The 17,259-nt window shown below is 52.1% G+C and overlaps 1 protein-coding gene across 1 annotated transcript in view; it reads right to left on the reverse strand.

Moving 5' to 3' along the window:
• Window positions 1–1,592: 1,592 nt before the first annotated feature.
• LOC115390468 (glycine receptor subunit beta-like) overlaps window positions 1,593–17,259 on the reverse strand; it is a 16,464-nt gene continuing 797 nt past the window's right edge. The window contains exons 2-10 of the mRNA XM_030094352.1: window positions 15,286–15,392; window positions 13,372–13,439; window positions 12,318–12,544; window positions 11,846–11,928; window positions 9,501–9,638; window positions 8,209–8,361; window positions 7,949–8,097; window positions 6,906–7,067; window positions 1,593–1,917 (exon numbers count right to left, since the gene is read on the reverse strand). Of these exons, the coding sequence (XP_029950212.1) occupies window positions 1,621–1,917; window positions 6,906–7,067; window positions 7,949–8,097; window positions 8,209–8,361; window positions 9,501–9,638; window positions 11,846–11,928; window positions 12,318–12,544; window positions 13,372–13,439; window positions 15,286–15,392 (1,384 nt within the window). The 3' untranslated portion in view covers window positions 1,593–1,620. The remainder of the gene's footprint in view (window positions 1,918–6,905; window positions 7,068–7,948; window positions 8,098–8,208; window positions 8,362–9,500; window positions 9,639–11,845; window positions 11,929–12,317; window positions 12,545–13,371; window positions 13,440–15,285; window positions 15,393–17,259) is intronic.

Genomic DNA, 17,259 nt, shown 5'->3' on the forward strand with positions numbered 1-17,259 from the left:
GGCCCCTCAGTCAGCTGATGCCTTCAAGGTCCAAACTCTTTCCAGGAACACGGAAAACTCCTGAAGTCGGCCTTTCAAAATAAAAGTTGTTCTTAAGAGAAACGACTCAACGCTTGGAAGAGACCGGTAGACGGTCCGCATGCCGGCAGTAGAGCCACCTCCACAGCCACCAGGAGGTCAAAGGTCAGAAACTACAGGAGGAAGTGACCTGACGCCACTGGTCAGCTGGAGGGCGACACATGGCTCCGCCCACTTTTCATGTTGTTACAGCTCAGTGGCTAAGAGGTCAGGATGGCCCCGCCCCCACCGGGGGTCAAGGTCCAAAACCAAAGATGCCATCTGAGGAGGGAAGCATGGGGGAGGCAGCATCACACCGTCCACAGGGGAAGGTCTGCCACAAACAAACAAACAAACAAACAAACAAACAAACAAACAAACAAAAACAACTAAACAAACCCAATGTAAGCACTTCTCCATAGGATTGAGAAATGACTGCCCTCTCCTCATAGAAATGTCTGTTTCGTTCAGTGTTGCTGTTTTGAAATAACCGTCTGTCTGACTCCGCCTCCTGCTCAGATCACAGGGATCAATCGGGATCTGGAAAAGCCTTGAAGTTCGGGATCATAATTTACGAGGATCAATCAGGATCTGGGAAGGCCTTGAAGTTCGGAATCACGATTTATGGGGATCAATCGGGATCTAGAAAAGCCTTAAAATTCGGGATCATGATTTTACGGGATCACTCGGGATCTGGGAAGGCCTTGAAGTTCGGGATCATAATTTACGAGGATCAATCAGGATCTGGGAAGGCCTTGAAGTTCGGGATCATAATTTACGAGGATCAATCAGGATCTGGGAAGGCCTTGAAGTTCGGGATCAATTGGGATCTGGGAAAGTCTTGAGGTTCGGGATCATAATTTACGGGGATCAATCAGGATCTGGGAAGGCCTTGAAGTTCGGGATCAATTGGGATCTGGGAAAGTCTTGAGGTTCGGGATCATAATTTACGGGGATCAATCAGGATCTGGGAAGGCCTTGAAGTTCGGGATCAATTGGGATCTGGGAAAGTCTTGAGGTTCGGGATCATAATTTACGGGGATCAATCGGGATCTGGGAAGGCCTTGAAGTTCAGGATCATAATTTACGGGATCAATCGGGATCTGGGAAGGCCATGAGGTTGGAGGCTGGTCCCTCCTAGCGTAGTGTCTCGGCAGGTTTATCTGAAGCACAGCAGAGCGTCCGGAGCGTCCAGAGCGTCCAGAGCGTCCAGAGCGTCCAGAGTGTCCGGAGCGTCCAGAGCGTCCAGAGCGTCCAGAGCGTCCGGAGCGTCCAGAGCGTCCAGAGCGTCCGGAGCGTCCGGAGCGTCCGGAGCGTCCGGAGCGTCCGGAGCATCCAGAGCGACCGCGGCGGGGTTCGGGGACATGAAGCACGTTGTCCCGGTTGGACACACACATGCAGTGCCTACCTAAAGCTCAGACTCAAAGGGGGCTCAAGCCGGGACGGTGTGGACCGCAGCGGGCCCTCGGCTCTGATCCGGGTTCGGTTGGTGGGCGTCGGTTCACGGGGGTCGGGATGGGCGGGGCCGGCCGGTCCGTCCGTCCGGATCGGTCCCAGGGGACGTCACAGGTAGACGGACCAGTAGACCACGTTGAAGAAGAGGAAGGAGAAGGGGAAGAGCGCCCGGGCGTACAGGTCGATGCGCTTGGCGGCGGCGGGGATGACGGGCTTGGGCGGCGGCGGCTTCTTGTTGGCCTTGCTCTGTGACTTGAGGACCCCCGTCACCTCCACCGGCTTGCCGTAGCAGTCGAAGTTCGAGAGCTCGAAGTCTCGCGGCAGAGAGCCCACGATGCTGAAGTCGTTGGAGCGGAGGTCCGACTTGGAGGTGCAGACCTTCTTACAGCGAGTCTCCACCACCTGCTGAGACAGAGGACAGTTAGTCCCTCTGCACCGCCTGGTGAAGGGGGGGGGGGGGGGGGAGCGGGAGGGGTGGAGCTGGAGGGGTGGAGCATGCAGGTGGGGTTTGCACATTAGAGACGATTAAACTGAAAATACATTTGAAAGGACGGCGTGACGGTCTCTTCACTTCCTGTCCTGGTTCAGACACAGGAGGGGGGGGGGGACTGCACATTCCTCCTCAGCACGGGTTTCCTGACTCATCCCCGAGCTCCTTCATCTGAGTGGAGCACAGCGCCATCAGCAGCCGAACCGTCTCAGGACGGTTTAGACCGTCCCAATGAGACAGGAAGTCACACTGTAGCTAAAACCTCCGACAGCAGGCCGGACCGGACCAGACCGGACCGGATCGGACTGGACCGGACTAGACCGGCTGCTGGACCAAACACTCGCTTCCATCTGTCGCATCACTTGAGCTAAACTTGCTCTTCATTCACAGGAGGGACATTTCCCCTCATTCTGAACGTCGGCACGTCGAAGCATTATGGGAATTCACCACTAGAGGGCTCCGTCTCCACTGCAGGACCTCCTGGTGGAATAAACCAGTACTTATGTTTGGTATCGGACAGACGGTGGTTCCATCCTTTCAGCTGGTCACGACACGACGTGTTGTATTTCTTTGTTTGTTTTTAGCCTGTGAACTAGCTACCGAGCTACTAGCAGCGCTAGCTACCTGTGCTGCTAGATAGTTAGCACTGCGGCTGTTATGTCTGCGGGGAACTAGAGGGAACATTAAAGTGCACAGTTAGCTAAAGCTATCATCTGAATGTTGCGTCGCTCTGCATGTGAGAGACGTCTGGAGCTTCCAGCTCAGCTCGGCTCTGAACCTCCAGCCAGACTCTCCTCTGCTGTTCCCAGATGGTGGATCGAACTACCAGACTCTGTGCGTTCTGCCGAGTCCCGCTCTACTTTCAAGAGACAATTGAAGACTCAATTGTTCAGAGAACACCTAGGGACTTAATCCGACCCCATCTCTGGGGTAGAATAGGTCAGGTGGCTTAAAACCCAGCACTTTAACGTTTTGATACACAGACCTGCGCATGGCAGAGCTCTGGAAGGATCTACTGGAGCACAGCAGTAGCGGCCATAGACTCAGCCGCTGTGCGCCGGTATATCCTTCCACAGAGCGCTATGCTTGTGCTGATCTGTGTGTATCAAAACATTATTTTAACGGATTGAAAAGAAAACACGTCTTTTAAATAGGGCTATCAAAAATAACGCGTTAATCTAATTAAAATTTTTAACGCAATTTAACACATGCGCATCGTGACAAGCTTCGCCTCTACCAGCGGTGGCGGCCGTGCACCCGCATGGAATACAAGCTGCTGTTAAAGCTTGTGTCAGGAGTTCCAGTTCGTTTCCAATGTATGTACCATTTTTTATCAGAGCTTCAATGTGTTAGTCTGGTTCGATACAATAATATAATAGCCTTCGTCTCATAGACCCCCATGTTATCTGAGAAAGCGCCGGTCAGCTTCAGCCAATAGAGTTCGAGCTTCCGCATTCTCGTGTTGTCCATCAACATGTGGAGCAGCCAGAGAGCACGGCCGCTCGCCCAGCAGAGGAGAGTTAGCTCTGCAGCAGCCGCCCCGCTTACCTCGGATATATCCACTGCCTGCTGAACATCCACCGTAAACGGATAATAGCGTGCACGATTAAAGGGGCGTGGCTTGGTCGCTCATGAAAGCAGAGGATAGGCGGAAACTCCAGACGCTGGATTCAAAAAACCTCTCTCTTTCAAAACTCCGGACACGAGCTTTAAGCACCGAAGAAGAAGAAGAAGCCTCAGCTCTGAGGCAGCAGACAGGAGGCAGAGGAGGCCTGGCGTCAACTCATTTATCACAACAGAAGAAGACAGCAGTATGGAGGGAGATCAGCCGCTGGCCCCATGGATTCTACTTGTTTGATTAAAAAAATGTTGAAGCAGTTTTCTGTTTTCCACACAAAAAGGAACACTGGCTAGAATCACCTGTTGAATTGTGTAAGAAAAAAGTGTGGTTTCTCTTAGTTTTACTTTTCTTGTGGTACTACATTTGTTATAGACCTGAAAATGTGATTCCTGCCAAAAGCCAACTGTAGAGGGACTGCAGAGGGCGCGCTGCACACACACACATTATGGTGTGCATGTTTTAGTTTTTTGAATATTTATTTTATTTGGAGCCTTAAATAAAAAACACATCACATGTTAAATATATATAATCCAGTGGCGGACCGTGCATTTCACACTAAAGCCTTCAGAACAGATCCGCCTGAACCAATCCACCTCTCATTAACTATTTTGTCTACAAAAAAAAAAAACTTATTATGCAGATATGCACATAAAGAGTTGTTGCACAGCAGATAGATACTTGTGCAGCCAGAATAAATGCCTTTGCTGAAGAGCACTAGTCTCCTACTACATCTGTGCACATACAATGAGCATCAACAACTTAATAAAACAGCAATATTATTTAGGAAAAGAGGAACATTTTACTCACCAAAATCCCCATTATTTGTAAACAAAACCAACCTCCTTTCCTTCCTCAAAAAGAGTTCAACTGCTCTGTCATATAGATTATCGGTGCGTTTCAGTTCCATAAAGCCAGGGCTGAAAGTTCAGCTGCCCTGTGGGATTTCTGGCATAAGTTTTATTTCTCTTCAGGTCTTCTTCTTCTTCTTCTTTGGAATAACTGAGGTAGGCGACCAACAACTTAGGTGCATACCGCCCCCTACTGTATCTCTTGGTGAATGTAAATCAGAAGGCCTGGATATGCTGTTGTTAGTGTAGCTAGCTAGAAGGCGCTCAGTCTGTAATTCAGATACTTTTTAGGCCAGCAGAGAAGGCTTTGCAGGCCCTGACGGCCCACCACTGATACAATCATGTCCTGTCATTTTTTTGTTAAAGGTGCTGTAGGCAGGATTTTGCTAGTCAATGCTAATTTTTCTGTGTTTTCTTTAGATTAAATGTCAGAGTACCCATTGGTAATCCTTTAGGAGTGTAGCATAATTGCACTACCGCGAGGGTGCAGCGTTTCCATCTGTCTCTGTTCTGAGCTGAAAAGGAATCTCCACAGCTCCAGGTATCTTTGACCTATCAGAAGAGCCCATGAGGCTCTAACCGTGATTGGTCGAGGGGCGTTCGTCACACGTTCTTGTGGGAGGGGCTTAACTTGCGTAAGGGCGTGATGTCAGAGAAAACAGGACAGGATTGGCTGTGCTGGGTCTCAAATCACCATCTTAGATGGGTCAAATAGGTAAACCTAAGCAAGATGGCGGAGATGCAGAATCCTGCCTACAGCACCTTTAATGCAATACAGGAAAAAAGGGTATATTTCAGACATAGTTGGAAATTGCGATTATTTGTGATTAATCATGATTAATTAATTTGTAAGCTGTGATTAATCTGATTAAAATTTTAATCATTTGACAGCCCTACTTTTAAAATGTTTTATAACCATTGGGATTTACTTCACGTGCTAATACGCCGTCCCCTGGACCACTGGAAGGAGGATTTTGTCCACTTTCGTCAGTCCGGCTCTGTCTCCTATTGACTTCCAGCAATTGAGCTAAGCTAACTATGATGCTAACAGCTGGGAGCCAGCCACTGGACCAAGAGACACGGAAAAGGTATTTATGAGCTTGTCTAACTTTGTCAATGATAGGGAAAGGGCGTGCAACTTCTCCATGGGAAACAGAGCGTTTTCACGGTGGGGGAGGGGCTGCCTCTCTGAGCAGCAGAAACACGAGGAAAGCTCAAACACGGAGGCACGGAGGAAAATAACGCTTTTGGGGAGTTTTTGATGAGAACATAACTATGTAACAAGGTTAAAACATACAAAAAGTGAATTTTGCATGATACAGCCCCTTCAAATCTCTGTTTTGAAACTTTAAGGAATTTGCAGACAAGTAAAAATTCTAACAGTGCTTTTTTTGTTTTTCTTATTATCTTTGAGGAGCCACAGATGGAGGACGACGTGACGAGGGGATTGAACGTGGGAATCCTCAGAATACCAGAGGGGGAGGATCTGACGGAGCTGGCTGTGGCGCTGGAGGATCGGATCATCCTGCATGGCATCCAGGACTACTCACACTGCTCTGCTGTTGGGACTTCTTTGTGCTCAACATCCACTACATCGACTTTCTGTTGTATTCATTGCTGTCAGAGTAACTTCGGCTTTTTCCAGTCCTTCACAAGTTTTCCACTTACTCCAAACTTTATTTCTGCTGCTTGATTCCTGTTTTCAACTACATATCCCACTTTTGGTGGGCATTTGTGTTCAGTGTGGGATATATGTTGTGTAAAACTTTGCTTTGCTTTAAAACGTTTATAGTATTAAACTTGGTAATTTTATATATTGTTTTAAGATTATATTTCAATTGTATCAATAAAATATATTTGAAACTGTCATTGTCGGAGCATTTTGTTTTCTGGGCCAAATACGGCAAGTGAGTGTATGAAAGAAGTGGCCCGGTTACGGTTTAGTTCAGGCTGACATCTGGAACCAGTTCTGAAACTTGTCTGGTCCTCCTTCGGGCCGGCTGTGGTCAAACAGGTGGTTGACATCTGGGGGAAAAACTAAAACTTATCTGGCCCAACACTGGGCCAGGACAGGGCCACATCTGGCTGATAGGTGGCTGAGACATGGCACAGTCGTGGGCCAGATGTGGCAGCCAGAGGTGGAACTCCCAAGTGCCGTAATTCACTGTGATACGTGGCCAAGTGTGAGGGAGCTGTGTGGGCCGCTGCTGGGCCAGACTCACTGGGCTTTGTGGGGCAGTGTGTGTGTCTACCTGCAGTGTGTGTCTACCTGCAGTGTGTGTGTCTACCTGCAGTGTGTGTGTCTACCTGCAGTGTGTGTGTCTACCTGCAGTGTGTGTCTACCTGCAGTGTGTGTGTCTACCTGCAGTGTGTGTGTCTACCTGCAGTGTGTGTCTACCTGCGGTGTGTGTGTCTACCTGCAGTGTGTGTCTACCTGCAGTGTGTTGACGTGCAGCGGCGTTCCGCCTGTCCCGTTCACGGTGTTGTTGTTTTTATTGTTGGCCGTCTTCTTTCCTTCCTTCTCCTTCAAAGCCTTTTCTTTCGTGGCCATTTTGGCTTTTTCCTCTTCAATCAGCCTGGGACTGTTCAGGATCACCTGCAGGACACACACACACACACACACACACAAGGAAAGAGAATTAGTGAAAGACAGATTTCCAGGAGAGCCAGACTGCGTCGCTCCATCAGTTTGTTACTGAAGAGTTTTTCACACAAGAAAGAAAATCTACACAGAGTGTTTGAACGACACAAACTACACAAAGACTTCATGAAAAGCTACAGCCCTCGTGACCCCCGTGACCCTTGTGGCCCCTGCAGTCCTCGGGACCCCTGCAGTCCTCAGGACCCCTGCAGTCCCCTGCAGTCCTCGGGACCCCTGCAGTCCCCTGCAGTCCCCTGCAGTCCTCGGGACCCCTGCAGTCCTCAGGACCCCTGCAGTCCCCTGCAGTCCCCTGCAGTCCTCGTGGCCCCTGCAGTCCTCAGGACCCCTGCAGTCCCCTGCAGTCCTCAGGACCCCTGCAGTCCTCAGGACCCCTGCAGTCCCCTGCAGTCCTCGGGCCCCTGCAGTCCTCGGGCCCCTGCGGTCCTCGGGACCCCTGCAGTCCTCAGGACCCCTGCAGTCCTCAGGACCCCTGCAGTCCCCTGCAGTCCTCGGGGCCCCTGCAGTCCTCAGGACCCCTGCAGTCCCCTGCAGTCCTCAGGACCCCTGCAGTCCTCAGGACCCCTGCAGTCCCCTGCAGTCCTCGGGCCCCTGCAGTCCTCGGGCCCCTGCGGTCCTCGGGCCCCTGCAGTCCTCGGGACCCCTGCAGTCCTCGGGCCCCTGCAGTCCTCGGGCCCCTGCAGTCCTCGGGCCCCTGCAGTCCTCGGGCCCCTGCAGTCCTCGGGACCCCTGCAGTCCTCGGGCCCCTGCAGTCCTCGGGCCCCTGCGGTCCTCGGGGCTCTCAGCTGCAGGACTGGGGGTCTGGGTCTCACACTGACCTGCACCACGGCGTACTCCACCAGGGACGAGAAGCCGAACAGCAGACAGGCGATGAGCCAGATGTCGATGGCCTTCACGTAGGACACCTTGGGCAGCTCGGAGGCCAGAGACATGCTCTCGCTGGACAGGGACAGGACGGACAGAATCCCTGGCAGAGATTTGGAAGACAGGATAAACAGGTAGCGCCTGCTAATCAGTGGTCTTAATGTTCTGGCCGATGCTGAGGAATGGTTTCCATGGTTTGTTGCGAGACACTCACCCAGCGGCACCCTGGCAGCCGAGGCGTCGGGGTTGATCCAGAACGACAGCCAGGACAGAACCACGATGAGCAGGGTGGGAGCGTAGACCCCCATCAGGTAGAAGCCCACCTGGCGGCGCAGCGTGAAGATCACCTCCACGCAGGTGTAGTACCCTGCAACCACAGCAGAGGGCGCCGTGACGGGGGCCGCAGGCGTGGCGTCCCCCACGGCGGCTGGAGCTTCCAGCAGGGAGATTTGAAAGAGGATGTAATGTGATTGGTCCAGCCTGTCACGTGACCGCATCACGAGGACAGAGGAGAAGCCGTGATTGGCTGATTGATGCTGAACTGTAACTCATGACAAAAAAAGAATCAGCCGATGATTTATATGAGAGTCAGAGTCTGGTCCAGAAGAACCTGGAGACAGAGACCAGAACCGGGTCTGGAACCAGGAGCTTTGTTGGTTTATTTACACTCTGAAAATCTGCATTTTGAACGGGTTCTAATTGGTTCTGACGAGACCCGGGCTCTGTTTGGAACCAGAATCATTGCCATGGAGACCAGCTGCACTCAGCAGGTGTGTGTGTTGCCATGGAGACCAGCTGCACTCAGCAGGTGTGTGTGTTGCCATGGAGACCAGCTGCACTCAGCAGGTGTGTGTGTTGCCATGGAGACCAGCTGCACTCAGCAGGTGTGTGTGTTGCCATGGAGACCAGCTGCACTCAGCAGGTGTGTGTGTTGCCAGTTTTTAAGAATGTGTGATCTTTAGGACTCAGGAGGAACCGTGTCTCTTGACGGCCGGGCGGCGGCAGAACGTTCTGCTCTCTCCTCAAACAGAACCGTCTGAGACGGAGAGCAAGTGAAAGCATTGTGAGAATCACCGGGAGTCTTCCTGTTTCCATCTATAATTTGTAGTGCTGGGCAACGATTACATTTCTTAATCGTGATTAATCGCATAATTTTTCTGCAATTAATCGCGATTAATCACATTGTGCATAAAATTCAATAACAAATTCAAAAGTACAGAGGCATGGGGGGCGCTAACGCCTGACGGAAATATTTGCCGGCGTTCAGAAAGCAGTGCGTTAACGCAGGCCCAGCCCTAACAATTTGTTGAGACTGAGCCAGAAATGTGGCTGTGGGGACGACAGAGAAAAACTGAGCCTCTCCAACACACACCCATCAGAAACTCCAGAAACGGCTGAAATTCTCAGCTCCACCCGCCACCGACGCCATCTCTAACGACGGACTGACGCCGGTGATTCATACCCAAGCCGTCGTGCATTACGTAACGCCGCTGCTGAACCACTGACCGGTGCCTTGGTAGTACTTGGTGCAGTTTCCATACTTGATGTCTTCTTGTTTGATGTCGAACTGCGGCAGAGCGATCTCGTCCATCTGGACCGGGTCGGACTGCCACATGAAGACCAGGTCGCTGGTGGTGTAGCCGACTGCAAGGAAACAGATCAACAGCTCCAGCTTCAGCTCAGCTTCAGCTTCAGCTCAGCTTCAGCTTTAGCTTCAGCTCAGCTTCAGCTTCAGCTTTAGCTTCAGCTCAGCTTCAGCTTCAGCTTCAGCTTTAGCTTCAGCTTCAGCTCAGTTTCAGCTCAGCTTCAGCTCAGCTTCAGCTTCAGCTTTAGCTTCAGCTCAGCTTTAGCTTTAATTTCAGCTCAGCTTCAGCTCAGCTTCAGCTCAGCTTCAGCTTCAGCTTCAGCTTCAGCTCAGCTTCAGCTTCAGCTTCAGCTTTAGCTTTAGCTTTAGCTCAGCTTTAGCTTTAGCTTTAGCTCAGCTCCAGCTTCAGCTTTAGCTTTAGCTCAGCTTCAGCTCAGCTTCAGCTCAGCTTCAGCTTTAGCTTTAGCTTTAGCTTTAGCTCAGCTTCAGCTTTAGCTTTAGCTCAGCTTCAGCTTTAGCTTTAGCTTTAGCTCAGCTTCAGCTTTAGCTTTAGCTCAGCTTCAGCTCCAGCTTCAGCTTTAGCTTTAGCTTTAGCTTTAGCTCAGCTTCAGCTCAGCTTCAGCTTTAGCTTTAGCTCAGCTTCAGCTTTAGCTTTAGCTTCAGCTCAGCTTCAGCTTTAGCTTTAGCTCAGCTTCAGCTTTAGCTTTAGCTCAGCTTCAGCTTCAGCTTTAGCTTCAGCTCAGCTTCAGCTTTAGCTTTAGCTCAGCTTCAGCTTCAGCACAGCTTCAGCTTTAGCTTTAGCTTTAGCTTCAGCTCAGCTTCAGCTTTAGCTTTAGCTCAGCTTCAGCTTTAGCTCAGCTTCAGCTTCAGCTCAGCTTCAGCTTTAGCTTTAGCTTTAGCTTTAGCTTCAGCTCAGCTTCAGCTCAGCTTCAGCTTTAGCTTTAGCTCAGCTTCAGCTCAGCTTCAGCTTCAGCTTTAGCTTTAGCTCAGCTTCAGCTTTAGCTTTAGCTCAGCTTCAGCTTTAGCTTCAGCTCAGCTTCAGCTCAGCTTCAGCTTTAGCTTTAGCTCAGCTTTAGCTTTAGCTCAGCTTCAGCTTCAGCTTCAGCTTTAGCTTTAGCTTCAGCTCAGCTTCAGCTTTAGCTTTAGCTTTAGCTCAGCTTCAGCTTCAGCTCAGCTTCAGCTTTAGCTTTAGCTTTAGCTTCAGCTCAGCTTCAGCTTTAGCTTTAGCTCAGCTTCAGCTTTAGCTTTAGCTTTAGCTCAGCTTCAGCTTCAGCTCAGCTTCAGCTTTAGCTTTAGCTTTAGCTTTAGCTTTAGCTTCAGCTCAGCTTCAGCTTTAGCTTTAGCTCAGCTTCAGCCCAGGCAGTCATGGACGCCTACGTTCATTTTAAATGTTTTGTTTGAAAGTCTTTTGGAAGCATATCGTCTAATTCTGTTTCAGACGGTTTGAAAACCTAAAAACCACAAATCAACATGTTAAATTGATATTCTGGCACTTCCTGGATTCTGTTTTCCATTTCAGTCTTTACAATAGCCGCTGCTCAGTTAGGTGATTGGAAAAACTGTATAATCCATATCTTATTAAAAATCTTTTTATTGAACTTTGACTTTTTCATGGTCAGTGGAAAATGTGTCAGTCATGAATCGGTCCTACGCAGAACTAAAAAGTTTTCTAACAAGATGAAAACGTGAGCAGAGCCTTTCTAGGAAAAGTCACAAATCTGCAACTTCAGGAAACAGAACGTGTTTTTAGTGTTGATCAAACTCCCGATAAAGACATTTAACTGCAACTGTTCTCCCAGAACGTTTCTACTCAGTATCAACAGGGAACATCTGAACAGAACCAGCAGGCTGAATGCTGAGGACCGGGAACGGGGATCAAACTGGATCAAACGGGAATTAAATGGGGATCAAACGGGGATCAAATGGGATGCAAACAGGGATAAAACGGGGATCAAACAGGGTGTAAACGGGGATCAAATGGTGATCAAACGGGGATCAAATGGGGTGTAAACAGGGATCAAACGGGTGTAAACGGGGATCAAACCAGGTGTAAACGGAGATCAAACGGGGATCAAATGGGATGTAAACAGGGTTTAAACGGGGATCAAACGGGGTGTAAACGGGGTGTAAACAGGGATCAAATGGTGATCAAACGGGGATCAAATGAGATGTAAATGGGGATTAAACACGGATCAAACAGGGATCAAACGGGGATCAAATGAGATGTAAATGGGGATTAAATGGGGATCAAACGGGGTTCACTCACAGCTCTCCAGCTGCATCTTACACAGCTGAGTGTCCATTGGGAAGAGAGTCAGATCCAAAGGACAAGACAGCGTCACTGACAGCCTGCAGACAGGAGACGACACAGTGAGAGACAGACGGACACGTCTCCGTCCGTCCCGACCGACCAGGACCCTTCAGAACGTGTTCCTGAGTTCAGTTCTCTTCAGAGACGAGACGCTGGCCTGATGGGTCCACACTGTTCCACTGGCAAACCGCTGCCGTCCACCGGAAGAACACGACCAGCGTGTTCTGATCAGACGTTCTGGATCGCAGCAGAACATCAGATCAGAACATCAGTCTGACGTCAGAATCAGCTGATGGTCTGACTGGGAGAAGCAGAGCTCAGTGAGGAAGATAAGATCGCTCTGGGCGGCGGAGCAGGACAGATGGAGCTGTGGACCCCCCCCCCCCCCCCGTCCCCCCCGTCCCCCCCGTCCCCCCCGGCAGCCTACCGCATGCTGATCAGCACGTCTCCGTTCCTGAAGATGAAGAGCAGGATGTTGTCCTGCGTCACGTCGTGGAAGTTGGCGTTCTTCTCGTTGGCGAAGAACAGGTCCGGCTTCCACAGGCACTGGAACATCTTGGGGTCGATGGTCAGCTTGTCGCTCTTGAAGTCGGTGGGGAGGCGCAGGCGGGGGTCGTTCCAGATCTGACGCAGGAAGATGTTCACGCGGTAGTCCTGCAGAGCGAGACCGCAGAGTCAGGGACGTTCTCCTGCACAGAACGTCCAGACCGGGAGATGGTCATGCTCCTGTGTGTGTGTGTGTGTGTGTGAGAGTGTGTGTGTGTGTGAGTGAGTGAGTGTGTGTGTGTGTGTGTGTGTGTGTGTGTGTGTGTGTGTTTGTGAGTGAGTGAGTGAGTGAGTGAGTGAGTGAGTGAGTGAGTGAGTGAGTGAGTGAGTGAGTGAGTGAGTGAGTGAGTGTGTGTGTGTGTGTGTGTGTGTGTGTGTGTGTGTGTGTGTGTGTGTGTGTGTGTGTGTGTGTGTGTGTGTGTTCTTGTATTTCTATCCTTGTCGGGGCCAAATGTCCCCACAAGGATAGCAAAACGTGGAACGACGTGCCTTGTGGGGACCTTTTTCCGGTCCTAAGTAGGAGAAAACACTGTTTTCTTGACCATGTTGTTGTTACTGAAAAAAGTAAAAGTGCAAAAACATTTCTTTAGGGTTAGGCTTTGTTGTGGTGTGGGTTAGGGTTAGGGTAAGGGTCAGGGTTAGGGGCTAGACATGAATGGGAGTCAATGGACGGTCCCCACAAGGATAGAAATACAAGACTGTGCGTGTGTGTGAGTGAGTGAGTGAGTGAGTGAGTGAGTGAGTGAGTGAGTGAGTGAGTGAGTGAGTGAGTGTGTGTGTGTGTGTGTGTGTGTGTGTGTGTGTGTGTGTGTGTGTGTGTGTGTGTGTGTGTGTGTGCGTGAGTGAGTGAGTGAGTGAGTGAGTGAGTGAGTGAGTGAGTGAGTGAGTGAGTGAGTGTGTGTGTGTGTGTGTGTGTGTGTGTGTGTGTGTGTCACCATGGTGGTCTCCTGGATGGATCCGAAGCTGTTGATGAAGATGTTGACTCTGGACTCCACGGGGATTCCTGGATCAGACGGAGAACAGGACCAGTTTACAGAGAGAAGAGTCTTCTTCTGTGGTCTGACACCAAAAAAGCTGGGAGGGATCCATTGGATCCACGGCAGATCCACTGGATCCACAGCAGATCCACTGGATCCACGGCAGATCTGCAGCCAGAGTGCAGCGGGTCCTGGACTCAATGACGGTTCTCTGGGTTTTTGGGGGGTGATGAACGCCGTTGTTCCGCCTTGTGTGTTAAATTGGGTTCATGTGAAATGACTGGATGACTGGGTGACTGGTGACTGGATGACTGGATGACTGGAAGACTGGGTGACTGGTTGACTGGTGACTGGGTGACTGAATGACTGGGTGACTGGATGACTAGATGACTGGGTGACTGGGTGACTTGTGACTGGATGACTGGATGACTGGAAGACTGGGTGACTGGTTGACTGGTGACTGGGTGACTGAATGACTGGGTGACTGGATGACTAGATGACTGGGTGACTGGGTGACTTGTGACTGGATGACTGGATGACTGGAAGACTGGGTGACTGGTTGACTGGTGACTGGGTGACTGAATGACTGGGTGACTGGATGACTGGGTGACTGGTGACTGGGTGACTGGGTGACTGGGTGACTGGATGACTGGGTGACTGGATGACTGGATGACTGGGTGACTGGGTGACTGGGTGACTGGATGACTGGGTGACTGGATGACTGGGTGACTGGATGACTGGATGACTGGGTGACTGGGTGACTGGGTGACTCGATGACTGGGTGACTGGTGACTGGGTGACTGGATGACTGGGTGACTGGATGACTGGATGACTGGGTGACTGGGTGACTGGATGACTGGGTGACTGGTGACTGGATGACTGGATGACTGGGTGACTGGATGACTGGGGTGACTCGATGACTGGGTGACTGGTGACTGGGTGACTGGATGACTGGGTGACTGGATGACTGGATGACTGGGTGACTGGTGACTGGGTGACTGGATGACTGGGTGACTGGGTGACTGGGTGACTGGATGACTGGGTGAATGAATGACAGATCTGCTCTCTGCACGGCGGCCTGTAGGTGGCGCCGGGTGTCGCAGCTCCTCGGTCGGGTTCCCGGTCTGAGGCCGGTTTGTTCCGTTCGACTTCAGGAGGCGACGGAGCGACTGAAGCGTTCCCCGGCTGTTACGCAAACGTGTGTGTGTGTTAATGTGTGTGTGTGTGTGTTAATGTGTGTGTGTGTGTGTGTGTGTGTGTGTGTGTTAATGTGTGTGTGTGTGTAAAGGACATCTGGCTGCAGCCTGAAGCACTGCTGAGTAAATGAAGCCCCCCCCCCCCCCCCCCCCCCGCGCGTTCTCCTGGGACTGCCGGTTCTACCAGAGGATCCAGGCTGTTCTTCAGGAACAGGGCTGAGATCCAGAACCAGGAGGAACTGGATCCGGTTCCTGGATCCTGCAGAACTCCAGAGTTCTGCTCAGTCACAACAGAACCTCTGAGTGTTCTCCAGTCTGAGAACCTGCCGGTCTGGGTCTGCTTCATGGTTCCATGAGGACCAGGTCTTTGATTCTACTCTGTCTCTGCTGGATCTTGTCCTCTGAAGGTTCCGTCCAGCTCCTGTTTCACTGAGAACCCAAACCAGCTGAGGCCAGAGTCCAGTAGAACCAGTGAGACCAGGACCAGGAAGAGGGACAAGGACCAGGACCAGGACCAGCAGAGCAAAGTGGATTTCTTTTGTTGAGGGTCTGTGAATGAAGGAGTGAAAGAACCTGTGGAGGAGAACAGTTCTGCCCCGGGCCCGGGCCCGGGTCCGGCCTCGGCCCCGCCCCCGGCCCGCCCCCGGCCCCGCCCCCGGCCCCGCCCCCGGCTCACCCTGGAAGTTGGGCCGGATCCGGGGGTCGTAGCTGACCATCAGGCGGTTCAGGATGTTGGACGTGGAGTTGGCAGGAACCTGGGCCAGGTCCTCCGCTGACAGCTGGCTGCAAACATTCAAACTCAAATTCAAAAAACTTTATTTGTCCCCAGGGGGCAATTGAGAAGGCACGCAGAGCAGTCAGCGCAATGAATGGCTTAAAACATGTACAACATTTAAAATTAAATTTCAGAATAAAGTGACAAATTCCTCAATATCAAACTACTGCTGTACCAGTGCAAGTACACAAACACTGCCAGCAGACCCAGACGGCCTGCAGTGAGGCAGGGAGGCGGCTGCAGGAATATGTACGACATGTCAGCGCAGACATAAGAGTTCAGAGGTCAGAGGTCATGTTAGGTCTGTGTAAAGAGCCTGGGGGGTGAGGGGGGGTCATGAGTCGAGGAGCAGGACTGCCCTGGTCTGGAGGAAGCCCTTCTCTGTCCTGCATGCGGGGCAGCGAGGCCGTCGGCCAGAAGGAGCCACTCCCATGAGAGAAGAGAGCATGTGAGGATCACTGGTGATCCGGTGATCCAGTCTGCATGTTGAGACGCTGCAGACACTTCTGAGAGGCAGTCCTATGGTTCCAGAGCAGACAGGGACGGTCCTCTGCGGGGACAGGCCTCTGCAGGGACAGGCCTCTGCAGGGACAGGGGACGGTCCTCTGCAGGGACGGGGGACAGTCCTCTGCAGGGACAGGCCTCTGCAGGGACGGTCCTCTGCAGGGACAGGCCTCTGCAGGGACGGTCCTCTGCAGGGACGGTCCTCTGTCCTCTGCAGGGACAGTCCTCTGTCCTCTGCAGGGACAGGCCTCTGCAGGGACAGGCCTCTGCAGGGACGGGGGACAGTCCTCTGCAGGGAAGGGGGACAGTCCTCTGCAGGGAAGGGGGACAGTCCTCTGCAGGGACAGTCCTCTGCAGGGACAGGTCTCTGCAGGGACGGTCCTCTGCAGGGACAGTCCTCTGTCCTCTGCAGGGACAGGCCTCTGCAGGGAAGGGAGACAGTCCTCTGCAGGGACGGTCCTCTGCAGGGACGGTCCTCAGTCCTCTGCAGGGACAGGGCTCTGCAGGGAAGGGGGACAGTCCTCTGCAGGGACAGGCCTCTGCAGGGACGGTCCTCTGCAGGGACGGTCCTCTGCAGGGACGGTCCTCTGCAGGGACGGGGGACGGTCCTCTGCAGGGACGGGGGACGGTCCTCTGCAGGCGGGTTCTGGTCTGGAGGCTGATGGAGTAGAACCAGCAGCTGATGGAGGGGGTGACGGTGTCTCTCTCTCTCTCTCTCTCTCTCTCTGTGAAGCAGCAGAAGGTTCTGACTCACTCCAGAAGAACAAGAGACCGCCGCGAGAACCACCTGGAACCAGGACCCTCCAGAACCAGGAGGTCTGAGGAGAACCCAGCACTCCCCACCGCTCTGGACCCCAAACGCCCGAAATACCAACAACCGGACAAAATACCAACATCACAACATCATCCAGGAGGAACCAGGAGGAACCAGGAGGAACCAGGAGGAACCAGGAGGAACCAGGAACCCCCTCATGTTCACTGGAACCCTGAATCCCTGAATCCACTTGAGACGTCCCAGGTCCATCTCCAGGAGACCAGAGACCAGGAGAACAGAGACCAGGACAACAGAGTCCAGGAGACCAGAGACCAGGAGACCAGAGACCAGGAGACCAGAGACCAGGACAACAGAGACCAGGACAACAGAGTCCAGGAGACCAGAGACCAGGAGACCAGAGACCAGGAGACCAGAGCTCCATGAGCAGAACGTGGTTCTGGTCCCACCAGTGCTGTGTCGTGTCCTGGTTCTGGTCTGCGGGCCTGATGTTGGATGGAACCTGGTCCTGGTGCTCCGGCTGACGGAGAACCGTCGGGGTCTCCTGAGACCCGGCTCGGCAGGAAGTGACCTCGTTACAGCGAGGACGTCCGATTGGC

This window comes from Salarias fasciatus, chromosome 6, assembly GCF_902148845.1.
Source record: "Salarias fasciatus chromosome 6, fSalaFa1.1, whole genome shotgun sequence".
Classification (NCBI taxonomy): domain Eukaryota; kingdom Metazoa; phylum Chordata; class Actinopteri; order Blenniiformes; family Blenniidae; genus Salarias; species Salarias fasciatus.